The sequence below is a fragment of the Dreissena polymorpha genome, chromosome 14, assembly GCF_020536995.1.
Source record: "Dreissena polymorpha isolate Duluth1 chromosome 14, UMN_Dpol_1.0, whole genome shotgun sequence".
NCBI lineage: Eukaryota > Metazoa > Mollusca > Bivalvia > Myida > Dreissenidae > Dreissena > Dreissena polymorpha.
In genome coordinates, this window is record NC_068368.1 from 28,488,154 (window position 1) to 28,509,819 (window position 21,666).

Here is a 21,666-nt window from a genome sequence, read left to right on the forward strand (position 1 = left end):
AAAAAGTAGGATATAATAGACCCATTAATATAGAAAGCGAAAGGCTTAATTTAATTTGACACAATGTTAATGACTGGTTTAAATGGCTTATGTAAATAGTATTTGAAATAGCAATTATTTGATGTACTGATTAAGTAACAGGAAATTTAAACACTACATAAAAAAACCTTTGTTTCCTTCATATTAATTAATATTTGAATATTTTTTTTTGTTGAAATATTAGCCTTGCACTCGAAATTCACTACAAACGTGGTTAACTGCTTTTAAAGGGACCTTCAACCAGATTGACGAAAAACAAAGTTCTAAAATACCGTATTTTTTACAATTACTAGTTTATAATAATTAGGGATGGAATCGAATATCAATATCGATATTCGAATGTTCGCAAATTCATTCAATCGAATATTCGAATATTCGCATAAAACGGCTGGATTGAGTTTACCTTGTTATGCGTTAGGTTTGTAAGTTATATCCGTTTGCTATATACGAGGCTGTTTATTAAAGTTGCTATCGAAAAATTGTATCGCTGTCGACTTATACTATGACCGATACTGTGATCGGGCACAAATAGAATGAAAAACATCGTGTCATAGAATGTAATATTTTAATGATTCCACAGATTTGTAGCAGACCGCGCATATGTTAAACTAATTTACACACATTACACGTTGCGGTCTTCTTATCCACAGGCCGTGTCAAGTATTCCATACTGCAGAAGGGGCTGGTGGCATTTTCAGATTTGAATTATGATTCCTTGATGATTGTTTAGTTTATGTCATCTGTTACTTTTGAGTAATTCACATATTTAAATGTCTGTTCAAAAAGTGATCACAAAAATAAATTTTTATTCGCAAGTAAATTGAAGCCCTTAATTGGTACCTAATTGACAAACAACAGTTCGGGCCCTTTCTAATAGTAAGTATATTGCATTGCGCGATTTGAGTAATTCACACATTTTAAAGGCTGTACATACTGTGATTATAAAACTTAATTATTATTCGCCAGTCAATTGAAACCGTTAATTGGCACCCCATTGGCAAACAACAGTCGGGGCCTTTCTTAGAGCGTGTATATTGCATTGCGCAATCAACACTGAAACGGACCGCGTTATCAGTTTGACACGAAGAACGTCACGTCAAACATGTTACTCCCAGGCGATTTCGGTTGCTTTTTTAGAAAGCGGTTCGCAGGTCATTAAATATTGGTGAAACTACGTTTGGATAAAAATGCGAATATCATTTTTATTATTCGAGTGCTGACCATTCAATCGACTTTTCGAATAATTTTGCCATCCCTAATAATAATTAAAATATCTCGACTGGTATATTACATTACTTGAAAAAGTGGTTAAGGTTTCATATGTTTAGTATATACGGTAATAAAACTTTACAGGGTATCGGTATGTGTACCAGGTAGCTACCAGTTAACTATAAATAACGCAAGTAGATTGATCATCATCGTCGCATGGTAAACACAGGAATGCAAATTGTGCATGCATAGTCAATTTTATATATGTTATACTTGCGTTATTTATACGGGCAAAAGCCCGCAAAGCGAGCGTTGACCGTTCATACATATGGGAATTTAGACATAAAATTACATAAGAATACCACATATGGATACGTCTCAAAAAAATTTGCCACGCGACATATATTTTCGCGATGCTATTTATGAACTTGAACAAATCAAAAACACTTTGACATATGCTAAATCACATGTAAATACATACCTCAGAAAAAGTTATATCAATGACATCATAATTGTGTAGCGAATCGCACTAAATATTCTCGCATTATTTGTTTTTTCTTCGCAACCGTTCCAGAATTAGGTCATTACTCAATTATCTCCCCTGAATGCTCTTCTTCAGTGGGTATAAGCCGAAGACTGGTTCACTACATATAGTAACAGTCTTCACCGAACACAATTTAGGGGAACATAACCCGTCTTTAATATATTGCCGAATCTCCGATTTCTGTCGAATTTATTTGCTTTGATCTTTTCGATATCTTATTGTTATTATTATCCTGACAAATCACAAACGCTTGTTAAAAAATTATTTGTTTTAAACACTATAGTTGGCATCTCTATTCTTCAAGTATTCTCGCGGTATTTCTATAACGACACCCTACTGTTTATGTATCAGAATTTGTGACGCATTTTCCATTCGCTCTCAGAAAGAAGTTTTACTTTTGAACATGAGCAATATTCTGGTAAGTTGTCGTTGTTACCCACCAGAAACACATTTATTCACAAATTTTTAAGATATTCAGATCTAACTTTTTAGTCTTTTAGCTTTAATTTTTAAAGTATTTTCACCTCGTCTGCTCGCACTTTACCGATATCCCAAAAGGTTACATATCACTATAAATAGTTAAGGCCTAAAACCACAAAATCAGATACCGTTGGAATTTTCGTACCACAATCTTACGTAAAAAATCTTCCAGATTCGAAATCAACAAAAAACAAGACATTTATAAATTGTCTGCATTATTGATCAAATTTTAAGATATTTGTTGGTTTTCCGTTTTTAGAAGCTGTTCTGCCAAGGCAAGAGCTGGGCATTATACAAGCCATTATATCCAGCAAAACTGACAGTTTTGGTTTACAGAAATCAACAAAGAAGGGATTCCCGAACTATCAAAATTTCCAAGCTATACACACAATTATTATCTGTGGGGATCTTTATTGGTTCTGTTTGTTTACTTGGATGGAACATGTGTGAACTTTTATAGAACTTTGAACAGTCTATATATGTCTATCTATAAACAAAAATCAGCTATGGTATAATAAGATCAGATGTGCAAACAATGTCAAAGGGTTGTTAAATTAACAATTTGAAGGCAATTATGCTGAAAAAATATAAAACGTTTCTATGCAAATTTTGTCTGTATATCGACAAGTGTCTGCCGATTATTGTCAAACTAGTAATACAAAACTTACCACAAGTATGTAAAAGCACTAAGTACCAGTGATCATTTTTAGTAAGATAGTGTAATTCTAAACAGTAGCAAATAGCTTGTTTAGTAAATGCATAATGCAATTAATATGATTTCCGTTCTATTGTGTAATTAATAAATTGGTTGTTACTTGCTTATCCATGATAAATGTTTTATGGCTAGTGCAAAACCAGCAATGTTAATTTTGTAAAAGGTAATACAATAACACCAATTTGTAATTTCATATACGTAAATATTCTTGAAATGTAGGTTGATGAGTTTTACTTATTTTGTAACTATTATTTTATGTGCAAATAAATGATGTGAAGTGTTTTGTATATCCACACCATACAACATATCTTTTTATATATGTACTGTATTATGTGTTATTTGAATGTTTAAATAAAAAAATATGGATGATAAAACATGATGCATTCTAATATTTGCATTCAAATTGTAACTGTAGAGCTAAGTGTATGCAGTTTAGACTGTGATTTTAGAATTGCTACAAAATGGCTAGTTTTTAAGTGGCGACACAATTTAAACTATTCAACAATAGTTTGCGAAAGAAAATTAGAAACCTGCAAGATACCTGTATTTATTAAATATTTTAATTGCGAAACAAGTATGTTGTTATGCTGTTACACATAATTATACATTGATAATAAATAAGAAGACAATTAGTGGTGTTAACGTTTCCCAACAGTAGAAATCATTCTTCTGATGAAGTCAGTGGTATACAGGCGAAAGCTCCAGGTATGGCTTTCAATACGTAGTGTGTGTTATTTGGCAGTCTAAAACTTATTGGATTAAAAAAAATCATGTAAAATGTGTCAATCAAAATTGATTTGACACATCACATGTACTGTATGCTAAATGCAACTGCTTTAGCAAGCTGTCAAGTTGAATTGAGACATTTGATGAAACAAACTGGTTCCTAGTTAGGACCAGTACTTAGTGTCTATATGACGTACCATGACGTCGAAAGTCTACAAGACCTACTAGGTAGAACGAGAAATGTACTTCGACGTACAGTTTTCACCGACCCTTGAGTGTTAGCCAATCACAAGACACCATACATCTGTTGCTTTTAGAGATATTTGACATTGAACATAAGTATTATTATTATTTATACCAAATTATGCGACTATCGACCGCTTACTCATAGATATTGTGCGTATTTATTAAACATTATTATTATTATAATTTATACCAAATTATGCGACTATCGACCGCTAACTCATAGATATTGTGCGTATTTATTGACCTGGCGTGGCGGAATTAACCTCTGACTTATGCAAGTTATGGTTATCACAAAATACGACCAACGGAGAGGTTATAATACATTATTTATCCCGTTAATGCTTGGTAAATGTTTGGTTACCGTTGGGAATTTCCTACACAGTAATGCACTGGACGGTCGTGATACTCCGCCCCGCATGATCAATAAATACTCACAATATGCTGAATAATTTTAATTTTAAAAAGGTAACAATTGAATCTTCTTCAAATTTATATATAATCTATTTCAATGCATTAAATACTTGAAACTTCTATGTGTTGTTTTTTTTGCCATGCTGATATTTTTATTCATTTTGTCCTCAATTAATAAAGAGATTTTAAACATTTATAATGAATAAATCTGAAGGAAAAGCGGCTCAAGAGACTAGTGTTTTGATTGGCTGTTCAAAAAATGTGTACGTCGAAGTACAAACATGTATGTCGAAGTACAAATTGTACTTTGACGTACAAATATATACTTCGAAGTGTATTTTATATTTATGTCGACGTACAATTATTGTACTTTGACGTACATTTCTCTTTTTAACTTGTAGGTCTTCTTGACTTTCAACCCAAATGGTACGCCATAGTATGTCTTTAGGGTTATCTAAAGAATGCTCCCACTTAAGAGATCAATACAGAGACCTCCCAGTGACTAAGCCAGTTAGCAGACACCCCATCCACTATACCACAGACACCGAACCAGCTATAAATTCCTGTGGCTAGAAAACAAAAAAATATAAGATGCTAGATCTTTAAGCTTGAAACATGTAACTTGTTTTTAAGATTGAATTTTTTTGGATGCATTACTTAATTATTGCAACAATTATAATATTTTGAACACAATCATGTCAATATATTTATTAAAAATACATAGTTAATATAAAAAAAAAACTTATAAAGCTTTTGCCCGTACATTAGGTAGCACCTATAATCATATTAGCGTGTATATCGTTATGTCACCTATTTTCGCGAAGTACTTTCGATGTCACTTTGCGAAATTAAATTACCGAATATACTGAAAATAAGAACATTTTTAAGTGAGGTAATATATTAGGCGTGATATTTTAATCAATAGAAAATTGTAAAAAAATACGGTATTTTAGAACTTTTCTTTTTTCGTCAATCTGGTTGACGGTCCCTTTAACGATTTCAAAATGTAGTCCCACAGTTAGATCATAAGGCTAGTCTTAACGTTCGCCAAACTGAAAGGAGTGTTTGACACAGTTGTAACTATGCATTAAGTCATTTTGTAACAAATATTTTTAATAAACGCCTAGAAGAGCAAAAACACCAATTGTCAATTTGTTTTCCAAACATTTTATATACACAACTGAATATCCTATTTTAGACTTTATTTGCATTTATTGGATTGCACTACACAAAAATGACCTGTTTGACAGTGTCCATGATTAAAATGAACATCTTCGTTATGGGTTAATAGTGTTTTTATTTCCAACTGTGAGTGTGTAAGATGAAGGATTTAAATGTTAAGAGGTAAAATTATATTTTGATTGTGATGTTTTCACGACCCTGGTGGAGGTATTAAATAATGTTAATTAACTATTCACTCATTGGGAATCATATATATACCGCAATTGTGTGTACGACTAGTAAATATTGTCTGACTTGTGGTTATCTTTTAAAAATACAATTGAACATAATGATATGAATAAAGATCAGAAATTAGAAAAATTCTGGTTTGTCCACCTGTTTTTGGTATGCAAATAATGTTTGCTATTACATTAAAGTAAAGTTATTCAATGTATTCCCAATTTATAAATCTCGCGTCGAGCATTCGCTAATTCAAACTTATGGCACTTTTTCCAAAATCAGATAAAATTCCTGCATTTTTATATTGTAACAAATCTTATTCAATTTATGTTTCGAGAAATTGCGCATTAAAGAAAACCCAAAAATTATTTCACTGACACCATTTTTAAGAATGTGTATCAATAATGTCACATTCATGATCCTTTCTAGTAATTCTAGCGCAATTGTTTAATGGCCGAGTCTTGTGTCTGTAAACTTAGAGTGTCTTAATCCTTTAACTCTCTTACAGAACATCAGGGAAACACATTCCTGGGGTACTGACGTGCACTTTCATTTTAAACTGTTTTGGTTCAGAGCCGCTGAGTTCCAAATAGCGGATTTAGCATTGCTTCCTAAAGGTAATATCCAACAGTTGCTAAACCAGTTATCATAATAGTTGGTACTTCTCACTTTGGAGAGCAAGGTTAAATCCCTGCTCCCGGCGCATGTGAGATTGATTGTATTGTGGAAATCGGTGTTATGTAACCTTAATAATGTACGGCGACTACACTTGAAGCAGAAATGCCAGTATACGGCAGTTTGACACAAGTCGTTAATGAAGCTCCTTTTGACCCTCAATGGAAATTGGAAAGGCTTACCGACACTTTTGTGTATAAGATGAGCTACTTCAGATCGTGGTCACCATACCGGAAAGGTTGTGCTCGACTTTACCCCAAATCAAAAGTCAATATCAAAATTAAATATGGACCGTGCTCTGCGAAAAGGGGGTTTAATACATCTGCGTAAAGTGTCGCCCCAGATAAGCATGTGTAGTCCGCACAGGCTTATCAGGGACGACACCTTCCGCTTTTAAGATTTTTTTTCGTTTAAAGAAAGTCTCTTCTTAGCAAAAATCAAGTTTAGGCGGAAAGTGTTGTCCCTGATTAATCTAAGACGACGCATTACACACATTTATCAAACTCCCTTTTCACATAGCATGGCTCATAACTCTAAGTAAAAACCAACTGGCTGGACATCGCAGCAATAATTCAACATTCGCCTTCACGTGTGTTAGTCAAGTAAGCTAATTAGGTCTGGGACACACTCCTGAACTAAACATAATTTAGCCTGAAACGCGGAATGACCACAACGCTACAATGTTATTAAAATGAATGATGAATACAGGTTCCACGTTTGTGTATAAGCTGAGTGACTTCAGATTGTGCTCCAGAATGGCACTGCGACTGCAGTGCGACAAGATGACCTGTCAATTCGGTCATCAGGTCAGAAAGGGGGTTGGGTAACCGAAACGGAACACTTGTCATAGCGCAAATGCGGCATATATAATCGGTTATAGAGACCTTAACGTATTGTCATGATGACAACTTAAAAAGCAAACGATAATTATTTTCCAATTTTGAGGCATGTTTAAAGTTTTACAGATTAAATTATACTCAACAAACAACGAGCGAATGCTAGGGATTTATTAGCAATAGCACAGACTATTCTGCAAGTAGAAGTATTCTTCTTACACATATCCGATTCGTCTAGTTAATGTTTTCCTTAATTTTCCGGAATATCTTATTAATTAAAATTGAAATTTATATAACAATTTTCTTCGAACAAACATATTATTGCTGTCGATTTGTAAATTATATTTCGATCTTTATATTGGAAACAAAGGAATTAATTTATTAGTTCTGAAACGGTTGAAAAAAACTTTTTTTTTGTTTCTTACAAGTAAATATTTATTCATTATTTATTGCATTAACCTGAGTTACAGAACATGTAGCCCACTCTTTTTTCCAACTATTTCAACACATAAGTATTAGTTTATTATTCATTGCTTTAATCGGAGTGGCACAATATGAAGTACACACTTTATCCAATTATTGCAACGCTTTTACACGTTTCACAGCATTTGCTCCTCGTGTCAGCGTTGTACCTGGCACATTGGACAGACTGACAGGTGTTGATCTTGTCCCCAAACTCACACCCTGATATAGTAAGGTGCCACTATATGAGTCACGAACTGATTAAACGGGACTTAATTCAATTCGCGTTAAGTGTAAGGAACAACGCTTCTCGCCTTTATATATTTTTTCGTTCAAATAAAAGTCCATTCTTAAGTTAAATCGAGACTTGGCGGAAAGTGTTGTCCAGATAAGCCTGTGCGAACTGCACAGGGTAATCTAGAAACGACACTTGTCGCATATTCTTAAAGCCCCGTTTTTATACAGTGCGGCTCATATTCTCATAGAAACTTTTCATTAAATGTATTTTCTTTCATTAATTTGAAATATTTGGATACATATACAATCGTTCAAATGTGACGAACAAAGTAACACATTTAATAACGCCTTGACTGGATAAGAACCAAGGTACTTGAAAGCAATCTCTTACGCACTCGCTTGAATATATATGGATTTCTATCGTAGCTACTGCTACTACTACTAAAATGTATTATTATTATTATTACTATTATTTGAATTGCATTAAGTATTATTAGAATTAATATAACTATTATTTTATAAACAACGGGAAATAGGGACTCACCGGCATGGGAATCATTTCTGTACTTCCGGCAGCTCTCGCAGCACAGATCTTCATTGTGGCCCCAGTAACACGTCTGTTTGTTTGTTTGACTCCCAATATTAGTTTGGCACCAGTCACTTTTGTCACCAAACTCACAACCTTGAAACGTATACAACAAATCGCTTGTGCAGAGACAATAACGTGGTAAACGATTGCATTTAGTGGACAAGCATGTTCTCATTGCAACAAAGCATCAGTGCTTCCTGTCATTTTGTATAGATTACACATTATGGTTACAGTATCTCTGTCAGAAAGCCCAACACACATTTCTTAATGTTTCATCTTGGAATTCAGTACCCTCGATGTCCTTCGTACATAAAGAAACGACCGGTGCCTTTGTATGAAATGTGAAGCATTGGCGTATATGCGTAAAACATAGTAAAACCTTATTGCATCGACAAATGTTGAGAAAGAAGTTATTGGTTCTTTTAAAAATGCATTTATGCATGTTTTTATACTGCACACTATAATTTTAAATATATGGAATTTAATTCACCATGTACCGTATTATGCCATTTTGAACTGTAGGAACTAACTGTGTGCAGGAAATCAATTTTCAGAACATGTGTGTACATGGAAATGTTTAGTCGAGGATTATCTTATGAAAGTGAAGTTATAAATTTCATGACCACAGCAACCACCAGTTATTTAAAAAATACACATAACAATTCTACCTGTAACAGATAGTCGGATAGAATTGCAGGACGCGCAATAGACTCTCGACGTGAAACTGTCGTAACATCTCCAGTGATTGTTGGGCTCTGCAATCTGTGCGCATGTCAGACCGTAACTGACCACGCCCTGCTGGTCTCCATAGGTACAGTCCGCTGAAACGCGTTAGCCAAATTCTTAGACCAACAAGTGTAACATTAATTTGAAGAGTTTTATGCAACACAATTTGCAAATTTACTTCTGGTGTATTTGAAGCATGTCAGGAGGCTTAAAAAGTTTTAAAAAGTAAATTGGTAATGTAAAAGCCTTCCCTTTCTTCCTCTTCTTCTTCATCATCATCATCATCATCATTATCTTTTTCTTCTTCTTCTTCCCATAAATTGCAAGCAGTGCTCCTCTAGAGCATCGACGCAATATGATGTTTTAATATATCTTAGGCCGGGATAGAACCTGTACTGTTTGTCTTTGGAGGAAATCTAAAGAACGCTCCCTCAGTGGGGATTGAACCCGTGACCTCCCGATCGCCAGGCGGCAACCATTACATGTGATTTACCACTTGTTTCAATACCGGTTTTAATTGAATAGCAGACTTTAAACATTGAATCTGTTAAGAAAGGTATTTAATTGAATTTGATTTTCTAAGGGACTACAGACGGGTCAAAATGCGTATCTTAGAGATCAAAGGTTAAATATTGTTACCTGAAACTGATGATGCTGAGATGATGCACGCACTCCATTTATGCACCACTTAAATTCATATGATAATAAATAAAATAAGTAGAATACCATGATCATTAACAAAAACAATCGAATCAATTAAATAATCGAACAAAGGTATACATTTAATACATATAACTGAGCATTCAAACTACTGTCCGACGGTTTTGTTCATAGTTGTATCAGCCTACTCATGCAGTTTCCTTAAAAAGTTGTCTGTCGTTGAAGGAAGAACAGAATGTTACGACAGAAAACCATATAGTATGTTATTGATTCTCACAAACACGTCATATCTCAACAAATCAAAATAGATACATATCCATATACACATCGAAACAATATCCTGTATTTCCCTAGCATTTGAAGGACAGAAATCGCTTAAAAGAATCACAGACAAAATACATCACGAAAACTTGCAAATCAGTGTAAGTCTCAACTTTGTTAAATCCAAAAGATAAAAGGATGAACACACCATTTATTTAAATTACAAATGATACTAGATACAGATCTATTCACCACACAATTCATTCACAAGTTTAAAGCAAACTATTAGGAATGTAGCCTGGATTAATTTGCACCAAATGCCACACTTTCATCTATTAGCTTTTAAGTAAAAGACACATGCTTACGACTGGACGAGAAATAAAAGACATCACGAATAAATAAGTGTTAGTCTCAAGTCTCAATGTCGCTGAATCGTAAATCCAATAACTCATAGGGAATCGGTCAATCGAAATAAACACAGGGAATCGTCAAAAAAACACAGGGACTGCGTGAATTAACAAACATATATAAAATCGGTCAATAAACAAACACATAGGGAATCGGATAATCCAAAAACACATAGCGAATCGGTCAATCCAGAAACACATAGGGAATCATTCAATCGAAAACACATAGAGAATCGGTAAATCCAGAAACACATAGGGAATCAGTCAATCGAAAACACATAGAGAATCGGTAAATCCAGAAACTCATAGGGAATCCGTAAATCGAAAACACAAAGAGAATCGATCATTCAAACAAAACATAGCGATTGGGTCAATTAAAAACGTATAGCAAACCGGTCAATCAAAACAAACCTACGACATTACGACATTTATGGGCGCTCAAAAATCACAAATTGTAAGGCACAAGTAAAAATCTCACAAGGCTCACCTTTCGATTATCACACGTCGTTCTATCCTCTGCCACACTAGAGAGGCGCCAGTTGTCTCTGCTTGGATCATGACACTGAACGTCACTACATGTGACGTCAGCGTACGTTTTGCCATTGTACGCTACAGCGCCCTTAAACGTAAGTCACAGCTGATAATGTATATGTCGAAAAGAATGTAAAACATGAAATCGTACGCTACATCTCCCTTAAAAGTATGTCACTCGTAATACTTTATAAGAGTCTCGCTCTTGGAAAATATATGATTCTTACTCTGAGAAACCGAGTAAATTATATGGGCCTAAAATGCAGTCAAAGACTAGTACGCACATGCTAATCTGGGACGACACTTTTCGCATGTGCATTAAACCACATTTTCCAACAGCGAAGTTAAAATGGTCGTAATATTGGAGAACATTTAGGCTAAATCAATATTTAACAATGGTCACCAAGGAAACTTTGTTATCGGAAAATGAGTTTCTTTAAACTTTTAGTATAAACGTAACACGATTGGTCTACATATTGGTATACACAGTACCTACATTATTTCATAAGAGCGTTAGGTTCTGAAACTGTTTATGTCAACTCAAGCTTGAGCATAGGTCACCATTTATATTGCATAGGAAACTTAGGGTTTGAAACATTCAAAGCCAACATCAAATATAGGAATAATGAAATTCCAATTAAAATTTAGAAATAATGGTAGTTTGCGTGTGATTATATCTATTAATTAACAACGATCGCGTGTTTTTGCGATTGTAATCAATAGGGCGTTGCGGAACTCTTCGATTTTGCAGTATATGAACGATTTACCAATAATTATGATTAACGACCTGACCACAGATATTCGATAAACCGTAAACTTTATTTGTACATACTTATTCAGATTTTGTATAGTGTCCGGATGTACTTACAAATGTTAAATTCGATGTCTTAATACATGTAGTATTGTTTATTATAAAATGTTTGACTGAATAAATCAGGCATACTCATTAATAAATAACTAAATTACTTAAAAACTCTCTCTTTCATGACACACAGTCTCTTTCACCAGAATACAGCATTTGCAAAACATGCCCTAAACCGAAATCGCACAACGTATGATTATTGTCACCGATTGCAATTGCGTTAATGAATTGATCTATATAAATAATGATTAATCAGTTCTTCTCGTGAGTACATGTTCGTTTCACTCTAAAATGAAGCTAGGCTGACTGGTTGTCCCCTCCATACATTATCCGTATCGTTTTGTATGGTGTTGCTTAGTTGTTGTTATTGTTAAGTCGTACATACTCGTAACACATATTTGGTGGTTGTGAATTTGGAGTCAGATTCATGTCATTGCATACCGCTGTTAAAGGCTAGAGATTGATTGTAACATGATGAAAAATGGATAATAAGTGTTTCAGAATATTTATAGAAAACCGTCTGCGTGATAATGACTAACATGTAGTATTTGCATGCACTGCTCAAGAAATGCCAGAGAATATTTGGTGTATTGACCTACCCTCGCACAGAAAGCCACGTTAATGACTTACGCGGCATAGATACGAGCCCGCGCCATGTTTTCTCACACACTGAGCGTCAATGTCAACGGAAGAATGTGTGGCAGGTGGTGTAATGAGATGTCACGTGACCTTGGGTCACATGAGATGTCAGATGACTCTGTGTCACGTGTGGTTATGCACATGCGTCACAACAACGGTACTTGATGTAACCATGGTTGCATTCTGTGGGAAATGACGCTTGAGTCTGCTGACTCGTGTGTCCATTGTAGATTACACCTGGTTGGTCTCCGGCAACACAATTGTCTGGTTATATAAATGAATTGAATATGGTGATTATGATGATGACAATAAAAAGGAAAAAGATGAAAATAAATGGATGATGTCCGAAAGCAGCACGTTGAGTTTTTTATAAGCTAAATGATGCGATCAAAAGGATAATCGATTTGTACAATTGACTCCACCCAAAATCCTAAAATAAGAACATTTATTGGCGGTGCATACGTTTTAATGAATGAATAATGAATATCCTGACGTTAATAATAAAAAAAGTATTTTAGTATAATAAGAGGGATTTGAAACAGTAAATCGTCATCATTTTAAAACTGTTATACGAACCAGAGGTACTTGTAACATGAGAGCTAGTGATACACTCGTTGGACATGCACCACTACAACAAAGATCGTTCACAGCAAGCATTCAAAACTGCATAAAAATAGTGATATTCAAAATGCAATTACACAAAAAGCAAAAAGATGACGAGACGGATCACAATTGGAATATGACAAGACCAATGATGCGTTAGTTGTCAACATATGTCATGCAGAAATCGTGTTATTACAGTAACGTATTAATCTGTTTTTGTATTGAAAGTGCAACACAAAAAACCACACATGAATTAAGCGTGTGTCTCGGCATTGGAACTGTTACACACACATAATCGGACTAAAACCTATATTTGGTTATGGTTTCAAGAACCTAGTTAGTATGTCTTGTTAACCAAACAATTGAACAAATCCTACATTTAAAATACACACGCCTTTTAACAATAACCGTTGTACATTGCAATCACAATTTAAGCACATAGATATAACCGGTGTAGATTAATGTAAATTATATAACTCTGATAATTAATGTACAATCTACCTATTATTATATACCAATTATCGATAAAATAATATCTTACTTTTTATGTTATATTTTCTATTTATGTTTTATTTATGGATTAAAATCTTTATATACATGACTATTTTCAATTTATGTAGAACATTGCATTACATCACACTTAACATGTTAAAAATATAAGAAATATATAGGTTCTTGAAATGGTTACGGAAAGTTGGTTGGAAAAAACACTTTTGGATCCATCAGCGAGCGTACAGTTTTTACCTTGCCACTGCCGCATGGTGTGCCGTCTCCACCATCAAGGTAGAAACTGGCGCGTTTGACAGTGTCGTAGCAGAACATCTTCAGACACACAACGGTGTAGTTACCGCGATATTGCTCCTATACGTAAAAACATTAATGCGTTTTACTTTAGATGCCACATTCTTTGTTTATAATGATTACAATTCTATCTGATAAGACATCCTGGTATAGAGTTAGAGTCTTTGCACATTTAATAAATAAAGATAAAAATAACAAATGTCTCCCTCTTCATGTATTTGTTAAAGTAGGCGTATATCTAAAACCAGTTTTACCAATTGTACACGAATGTTCAGTTGGTATTTCAACTTTTCGTTTTACGTACCCTTCAGAAGTAGGACTGCTGTCCGTATTTAATTTGGCACTGTTTGTCGAGATTATACACCTGACCATACCACTCATGTGCGAGTGTCGTCACCAGCCCTGGCACGTGACCGTTGATGGGTGGTCGTCAAGCACTTAGTGTGGTTCCTGTACATGATAACGGAAAGTTATCATGCTGTTTAAGTGGTTACTATTCATAACAATATCACAGAACGTTGTCTGGAAATTTGAGTAGTTCCCGTACATAACAACAGAACGCAACGTAGTCATGTAGTGACAGTGTTTCCTGTTTATAACAACATTACGGAACGTTGTCAGGTAGTAAGAGTTGCTCATGTACAAAACAACGGAACAGAACGTTGTCAGGTAGTTTAAGTAGTTCCTGTAAATAACAGCATAACAGATTGTTGTCAGTTATTTAGTGTTTCCTGTACATAAATACAGAACAGAACGTAATCAGGGAGTAAGACTATTTCCTTTACATAACAACATAACAAAACGTTGTTAGATACTTAGAGTGGCCTCTGTACATAACAACACAACGTTGTCATGTAGTTACAATGATTCATGTACATAACAACTGAACAAAACGTTGTCACCGAGTGAGACGTTTCCTTACATAACAACAGAACAGAACGATGTCACGTTGTTAGATTGGCTCCTTTACATAACAACTAAACAGAACGTTGTCATGAAGATAAAATGGTTATCGTACACAACAACAGAACAAGAGGTAGTTTGAGTGGTTCCTGTACAAAATGTTGCAAGGTAGTTTAATAGTTCCTATACATAAAAACATAACAGAACACTGTTATGTAGTTATATTGGTTTATATTCCTAACAGCATAACACACCAATGTCAGGTATTTAAAGATGTTCGTGTACATAACAATAGAACATAAGGTTAGTCAACAGTTAGAGAGAGCGTCCTGAATAAAACAACAGAACAGAACGCCGTCAGGTAGTTAGAACGGTTCCTAACTTCCTGTACAATAGTATAACATAATGTTTTCATCTAATTTATTAATGGAATATATGACTTCTGTGTTGCGATATACCAATGCAACGTTATATATGAAATAAGCTGATATTCTTTATCTGTAAAGGCTTCTGTGACATCCGGTCCTACAGCACATGTATTTGGGTATTGAATAAAATATCATGCAACACTGGCCCAAGTAGTTGATTTGTAAAGTTTTATTGTATTACCGATTTATTTGAATTATGATGGTATGATGTTATGAGTTAGATATTTTGTTTAAACTTAGATGATGGCAGCCTAAATCTGGGTCAAGGGTGGACCGTTTTTGAAAAGTAATCACCAAAATAACCGTCTTAAAGTGTGGGCACCAGTTGTGTACATTTTGTGTTTGCGATGTCTGTTTATCCTGTGTTTAATTGTATTGATATTGATGAATTGCATTTAATAAAGGATATTGTCGTAATAATAAGCATTATCTCCAGACGATGATCTGGGGTGTCAAAATGTTTATATACCAGACAACACCCGTGACTTGACATGCGTGTGTACTGAATGCATACATGTGTTGAGATTCCTAATTGCCAAAAATACATAATTGCGGCTAACATAATTCGCTCCACTTCTGGCAGCCAAGCTAAGATACTAAATGATGCCTTCTTAGTTTGAACTGTCTTGTACTCATGTGGATGTAAACTGAAGGAATCTGAATGCCCATAATCACAATAATGTTTTGTTAACAACAATTTACATACGTATTCGGATGCAACTATGCATGCAGCTCAATCAATCATATGTTCATATTCTCATTTCAATGCTACATGTTCTGCATATAAGTGAATTATTGAGACACTAAACAAACAGTATGTCTGCTTGCCAGCAGCTAAAACATGTGAATACACCTTTCCAACTTCTACAATTTTGCAGTAAATTAAAATGTTAATGTTCTTGATAAATTAAAATGCATCTAGTCGCAGCTAAGTCCCCTGTTCAGACCATTAAAGGCGCATCTAATTAACTCATGTTTAATGTATTTAATGAAATTGTACGTAGCATTTTTTGCAGCTATATCAAACGCTAAAGTGGTTACTTTCTCTTACTGCTCAAACGCCTTACGTAAATTCAAACATTGATATACTGAACGAACAAACTTGCTGAACTGCCAGAAAGTTAGTTTTATGTTTAGAACATTTGTGTAAAATAGCACAAAACTCACGTGTTGAGGACCTGAAGGTATTTCCGGATGTAATCTACGGAACACGTACAAAAAGTCCACTTTTTCTTGTTGGCCAGAAGGAAGCCGGCCTCCATGGCATAACCTACTTGACTTGGGCACGGGTTTCTGTTGCCATCTTGTTCGCAGCCAAGGCTGTGTACGAGCAATATATTTTATTTGCAAGCAGTAAAAACAACTACCACACCAGACTAATAAAAGCAAGGAGCAAAACAAAGTTCGAAAGTTCTCTAGTGTTAGAATTTCAACCGGCTAATAATTATAAGAACCAAATTGTAATGTGCACTTTGTGCGTGATTTGTGCATTATTTATCAAATTTATTTAATTTGTCTTCAATAAAATTGAACATGTTTACTGTAAAATCACTATTATTCGTAGGATAATGATTTCGGTTGATTTCGTGGGTTGACCGATCTACGATTTTGACGCAAACACATCGAACAATTACCGACGCAAATTCCTCATTTTTTTTCAAAATAAGAAAGCTTCTAATTTACTTTTCGACGAAAGAGTATTATTTTGTTAAAATACAAAATGTTATGCCTATCAATATAAATGATTTATCAGTACATTATCATTAACAGTACCTATGCCCTATCTCGTGCGCGATCAACTTGGAGGCATAGAAGTCCTCCTCATCCGAAACAATTGAGACACTCTTCTCCTGACACTCCGCCTCTAAGTACGCATACCCTGCAATGGAAACCGTTGCGGGTAATAAACTACACCAGGAGAGCATACATTCGAGAGGTAAAAGGATGACGTGTCCCAGTTAAGCATTTGGATTCCTTAAGAAAATTTAAAAGTACCAACCAAGTATTTTTAAGTTCTAAAATACATACTTGCTTGTCATAATTTTATAATAAATAAACATATGCTCCCTTCCTAGAATTCCTAGTTAAACGTAAAATATTGTAACTTGCTAAATATGTATGAATTTCAAAATAAATTTTATTGGAATAAGCATGTGTATTGCCGTTGTGTGTAAAATATTAATTTGATGTTACTGATTGTGATAAAATGAAAGTTTTCGAAAAAAAATCAATGCGGTTGTTTTCTTGTGTGAGTGTATGTCAGTAGTAATAATGCAACGATAGTTTGTTACAAAGATGTATTTCGAATATATGTGTTTTCTTTCATAAAACCACCAATCGGTATATGTTTATTTGTATTGTTATAACTTACCCGAAAATGGCGAACTCCCATGTTGAGATAGTCCATACCTGCAAACAAGCAAATTATATAAATCGTTAAACAAGATGCTTGTTTCGTTAGTAAACACCCAACCATTAAGTAGAAAAAGTGTTATTAAAATGAGACGTTTGATATGTTCTTGAATTTTATTTAAGCTTTGATTATATGAGGTAACCATGCATTTTCCCAGCAAGGGATTGTGAATCATGCTTAGCCAATGGTGATATTTTGGTGACTTTAAACCGGTTAAAACGCCCTCATCTATACTTTTTATAGATCGCTCTATGTAATTTGTATGTCAAATGGTTTGTCCTGTATATACTTGTCATATTGAATATAGTCGTAAGTCTAGAGGTCCAATATATTATTAGCTTCATATGGAAAAGTATAAATGCATGGTAAGCAACACGCGTGACGTTGTCGTGTCCGGCTTTATGATTACGTTCTCAGTGAACAACATGCCTCGGTCGAATGGGAGAATAACATTGCCATCGAACATTCAGTAAACGACATGGCACGCGCGTATTGGACACAAGCAAATATATTTAAAGTTAACATTAAATTAGATTACACAAACAAAGTAAAACACGAAAGGGAAAACAAACACAAATAATCGAAACTTAATCAAATTGTCTGAAAAAGTAAAAAAAAGCAAATAAACCTCTTTATCAATCGAATAGCATTTTCAAATAAGACGATTTTATTTATGTATATTAATTCGACTTACGTTTTTAACCGAAATATCCACAAGCTTGAGACTTATGTACATGTTGTAAGTCTCCAAAATTTTGTAGACCAAATTGCTCTGAAAATAAAAATTATCTTAATATTGCATACATTTTAATTAATATAAAAATGAAATAATTTTCGTTAAAATGGTGATGCCCATCTGTTTAGGTTGCCGATGAGTAGGCATAACACCAACGTGGGTGACACAGTTTTGGTTATTGCGGTAATACTTTACGGTTTGTTGATCCGATGGTTGTTATAAAACCATTCGTGATTGACTACACGCAACGGTCCAAGTTAGATCGAGATAGAACATGTCACGATAAGGGCAGGTAAAAGTGTCGACGACATACGGGACACAGATAAAACCAGAGATTTAGTAAAAAAAGAGCACTTAATGATAAGTTTTTTACTGAGAAAAATATAAATAAATGACTCTTGTTCCATTGGTTTGTAATACATGCGTTTCTGTAAGTCTGTTTTTTTGCTTTCAAAAAATATAAAGAATGAAACTACCAAGGTTTCACATTTTTTGCAGTATTTATTTTAGTATTTTTTGTAATTGATCACAAACAAATACATATAAATATTGACATGACGTATTTACCCAGACCAAAGACATAATGTTTCTATAAAAAACGTCATGTTGCTTAAAACGGCCACCGGAAAAACTTTGCGAAACCGAAATTTCGCAAACTTAAGTACCCTTTTTCTTGAAGGTTTGCTTATTTGTGATAAAGTATAAGATAAAAGTCTAACTTGTGATTAATAATTGGTAATTTTTGCTTGTTAAATGCGTTTTCTTCACTATGAACTTTATTTGCAAAGTTGGGGTTCCCATGGGATTTTTGTAATATCCCATGGGATTTTTCATTATCCCATGGGAATTTTGGTTTCTCCCATGGGATTTTTCTCCAGCTTTTTTATGGGAGAAAAAATCCCATGGGATTTTCAAAAACATAAAACACGTTCGTTTGTGCTTAGTTATCGATTTTAAGCATTGTTAAAGCATTTGTGCTTATTTTCGTTCAATTTACTTTGATAGAAAAAAAATCCCATTTTTTTATGGGAAAAAAAATCCCATGGGATTTTTTTCTGATTTTTAGAGATTTATTCATGTAACCTTCAGAAACACTACCTTTTAACAAATGATGAGCATTTCTCGCGATTTCAACGCGTTATATCGTGTTTTAAAATAATAAAAAAATCCCATGGGATTTTTTTGTCCCATGGGATTTTTTTGTCCCATGGGATTTTTTTTCCCATGGGATTTTTTTTTCCAATGGGATTTTTTTTAAGGTATAAGTTTCTAAAAGCTATATAATAATAATAATAATAATAATAATAATAATAATAATAATAATAATAATAATAATAATAATAATAATAATAATAATAATAATCGTGCTCAATATGATGAATTTGTACTTTTAAGCGACTAACATTTTTATTCGAGCCGATCGTCGAGTCCGAATGGTGAGTATAAGAGCAATTTACCAGTACAAATAAATCTCACTTGTGAAGAGAACGCTACCGTACTATAAAATAATCTTGATAATAAGTCATATCATTTCTCGACAGAAAATGAAAACAGTATCCACATTGATGTCAGCAATGTCCCCTGCTATGATAAATATTGACAAAATGAAAAACCTTGACAATAATTCCGTGTCGAATACGCATTAGATTATAGCAATCAAATTCATATAAGCATTGATAAGATAATTTGCGAAAATGGGTCTTATGTCAAATACGGCAAGCGTAGCTCCATTCCATAATGTCCGGTATTAAGTCACGTCAAGTTTCGTGGTCGAATTATAGCATAATAATCATTTTCACATTACGCGAATCATATGAGTTTCCCTACATATATTGTGTTAAAATTTATGTTACACTAATGTGCGATGATGAAAAGGGGATTTCGGTAATTCTACATTCGCCCGCCTAGTACCGAAATCCCCATATTTACGCCTTAAAGGGTCAATAGGTCATCGGTATGAATGGTTTTTGACTTCACATGAATGTTAAGGTGCAAAAAAATGATATTAATTTTAATTATTAAGCACTCTTGACAGCATTAAGTTGCCTCTCAGTGGGGATTTCGGTAATTCTACACTAGAACTTAAACGCGCGCCGGTACCGAAATCCTGCTGTACAAACCTTCAAGTGTCAACAAAATTATTATAGTGTTTTTTTTTTCATTAGCAACCAGTGACATGTATTATCTCCCATTGGGTTACTTCTTTTGGAAAATAATTAGAGGGGATTTCGGTACTGCTACATTCGTACGCCCAGAGCCGAAATCACCCATGTTTACGCCAATCCCCCATATTACGCCTTAAAGGGTCTATATGTCATTATGTTTGGGTTTTGGCTTTGCATTAATGTTGATTTGTACACAATCATATTAGTGTTAATCATTTAAACACTCTTATCAGAATATTTTTTCCATTATTAAATAGTTTATTAATGTGAAAAATGTGTAAACGAATGTAAAAAAGGTAAAATGTACATTTAAAACATTGGTTACACAAAAGTATATGTAAATATAACATGACATAGTAATAATAAGACTTCAGAAAGTATTTTCCAAACAAATCTGATGAAACAAATGATATCGTACTACCTTATTTACAATATGCTATACACTTTTGCAATTTAGTTATCAATGTTTAATCAAAGCATAAATCAGGATAATATGTTGCCTCTTAGCGGGGATTTCGGTAATTCTTAACAAGCACATAAACCCGCGCCGGTACCGAAATCCCCGCTGTACAAACCTTCAAGTGTAAAAAAATACTGATTTAGGTTTAAATAAAGGGAACAATAGTATTTTTGGCCACCAAAAAGCACGTCCGCGTCAACAAAACGATTGAAATTATGTCAGAAACCCAGCTTTTCATTGTATATATTGCAATACACCATCGGCCGCCGAGAGCGGAATACTGCGCTTGGCCGCTAAACAATGTGGATTGCATCAAATTAAATGTCAATTTTCGATTTTATTACAAAAATAAACACTGCCTTCTTATAAATATGTCAAGCACGTACACTTAACAAAAAAATCGATATATCTTTATGTAATCTAGAAAAGTAAAGCGCTTTATATATAACAATGTTTTATAATGTCTCTCTGGTTGAGAAAAAAAACTAAACAAAACCATGT

At 34.0% G+C, this 21,666-nt stretch overlaps 1 protein-coding gene across 1 annotated transcript; it reads right to left on the bottom strand.

Moving 5' to 3' along the window:
• Positions 1-14,369: 14,369 nt before the first annotated feature.
• LOC127857249 (snake venom metalloproteinase lebetase-4-like) lies at positions 14,370-18,540 on the bottom strand. The gene is made up of 5 exons (XM_052393666.1): positions 18,499-18,540; positions 17,763-17,800; positions 17,165-17,299; positions 16,559-16,711; positions 14,370-14,510 (listed from the first exon to the last, which is right to left on the bottom strand). Exons 1-5 carry the CDS (start codon positions 18,538-18,540, stop codon positions 14,438-14,440), a joined length of 441 nt encoding a protein of 146 aa, XP_052249626.1. The 3' UTR covers positions 14,370-14,437.
• Between the last annotated feature and the right edge of the window lie 3,126 nt (positions 18,541-21,666).

Coding starts and splice junctions, on each gene's coding strand:
- LOC127857249 (XM_052393666.1), bottom strand. CDS start 18,540: ATGTACATAAGTCTCAAGCTTGTGGATATTTCGGTTAAAAAC. Junction 17,801..18,498: donor TGGATATTTCGGTTAAAAAC/GTAAGTCGAATT, acceptor GCTTGTTTGCAG/GTATGGACTATCTCAACATG. Junction 17,300..17,762: donor TGGGAGTTCGCCATTTTCGG/GTAAGTTATAAC, acceptor CTCCTGGTGTAG/TTTATTACCCGCAACGGTTT.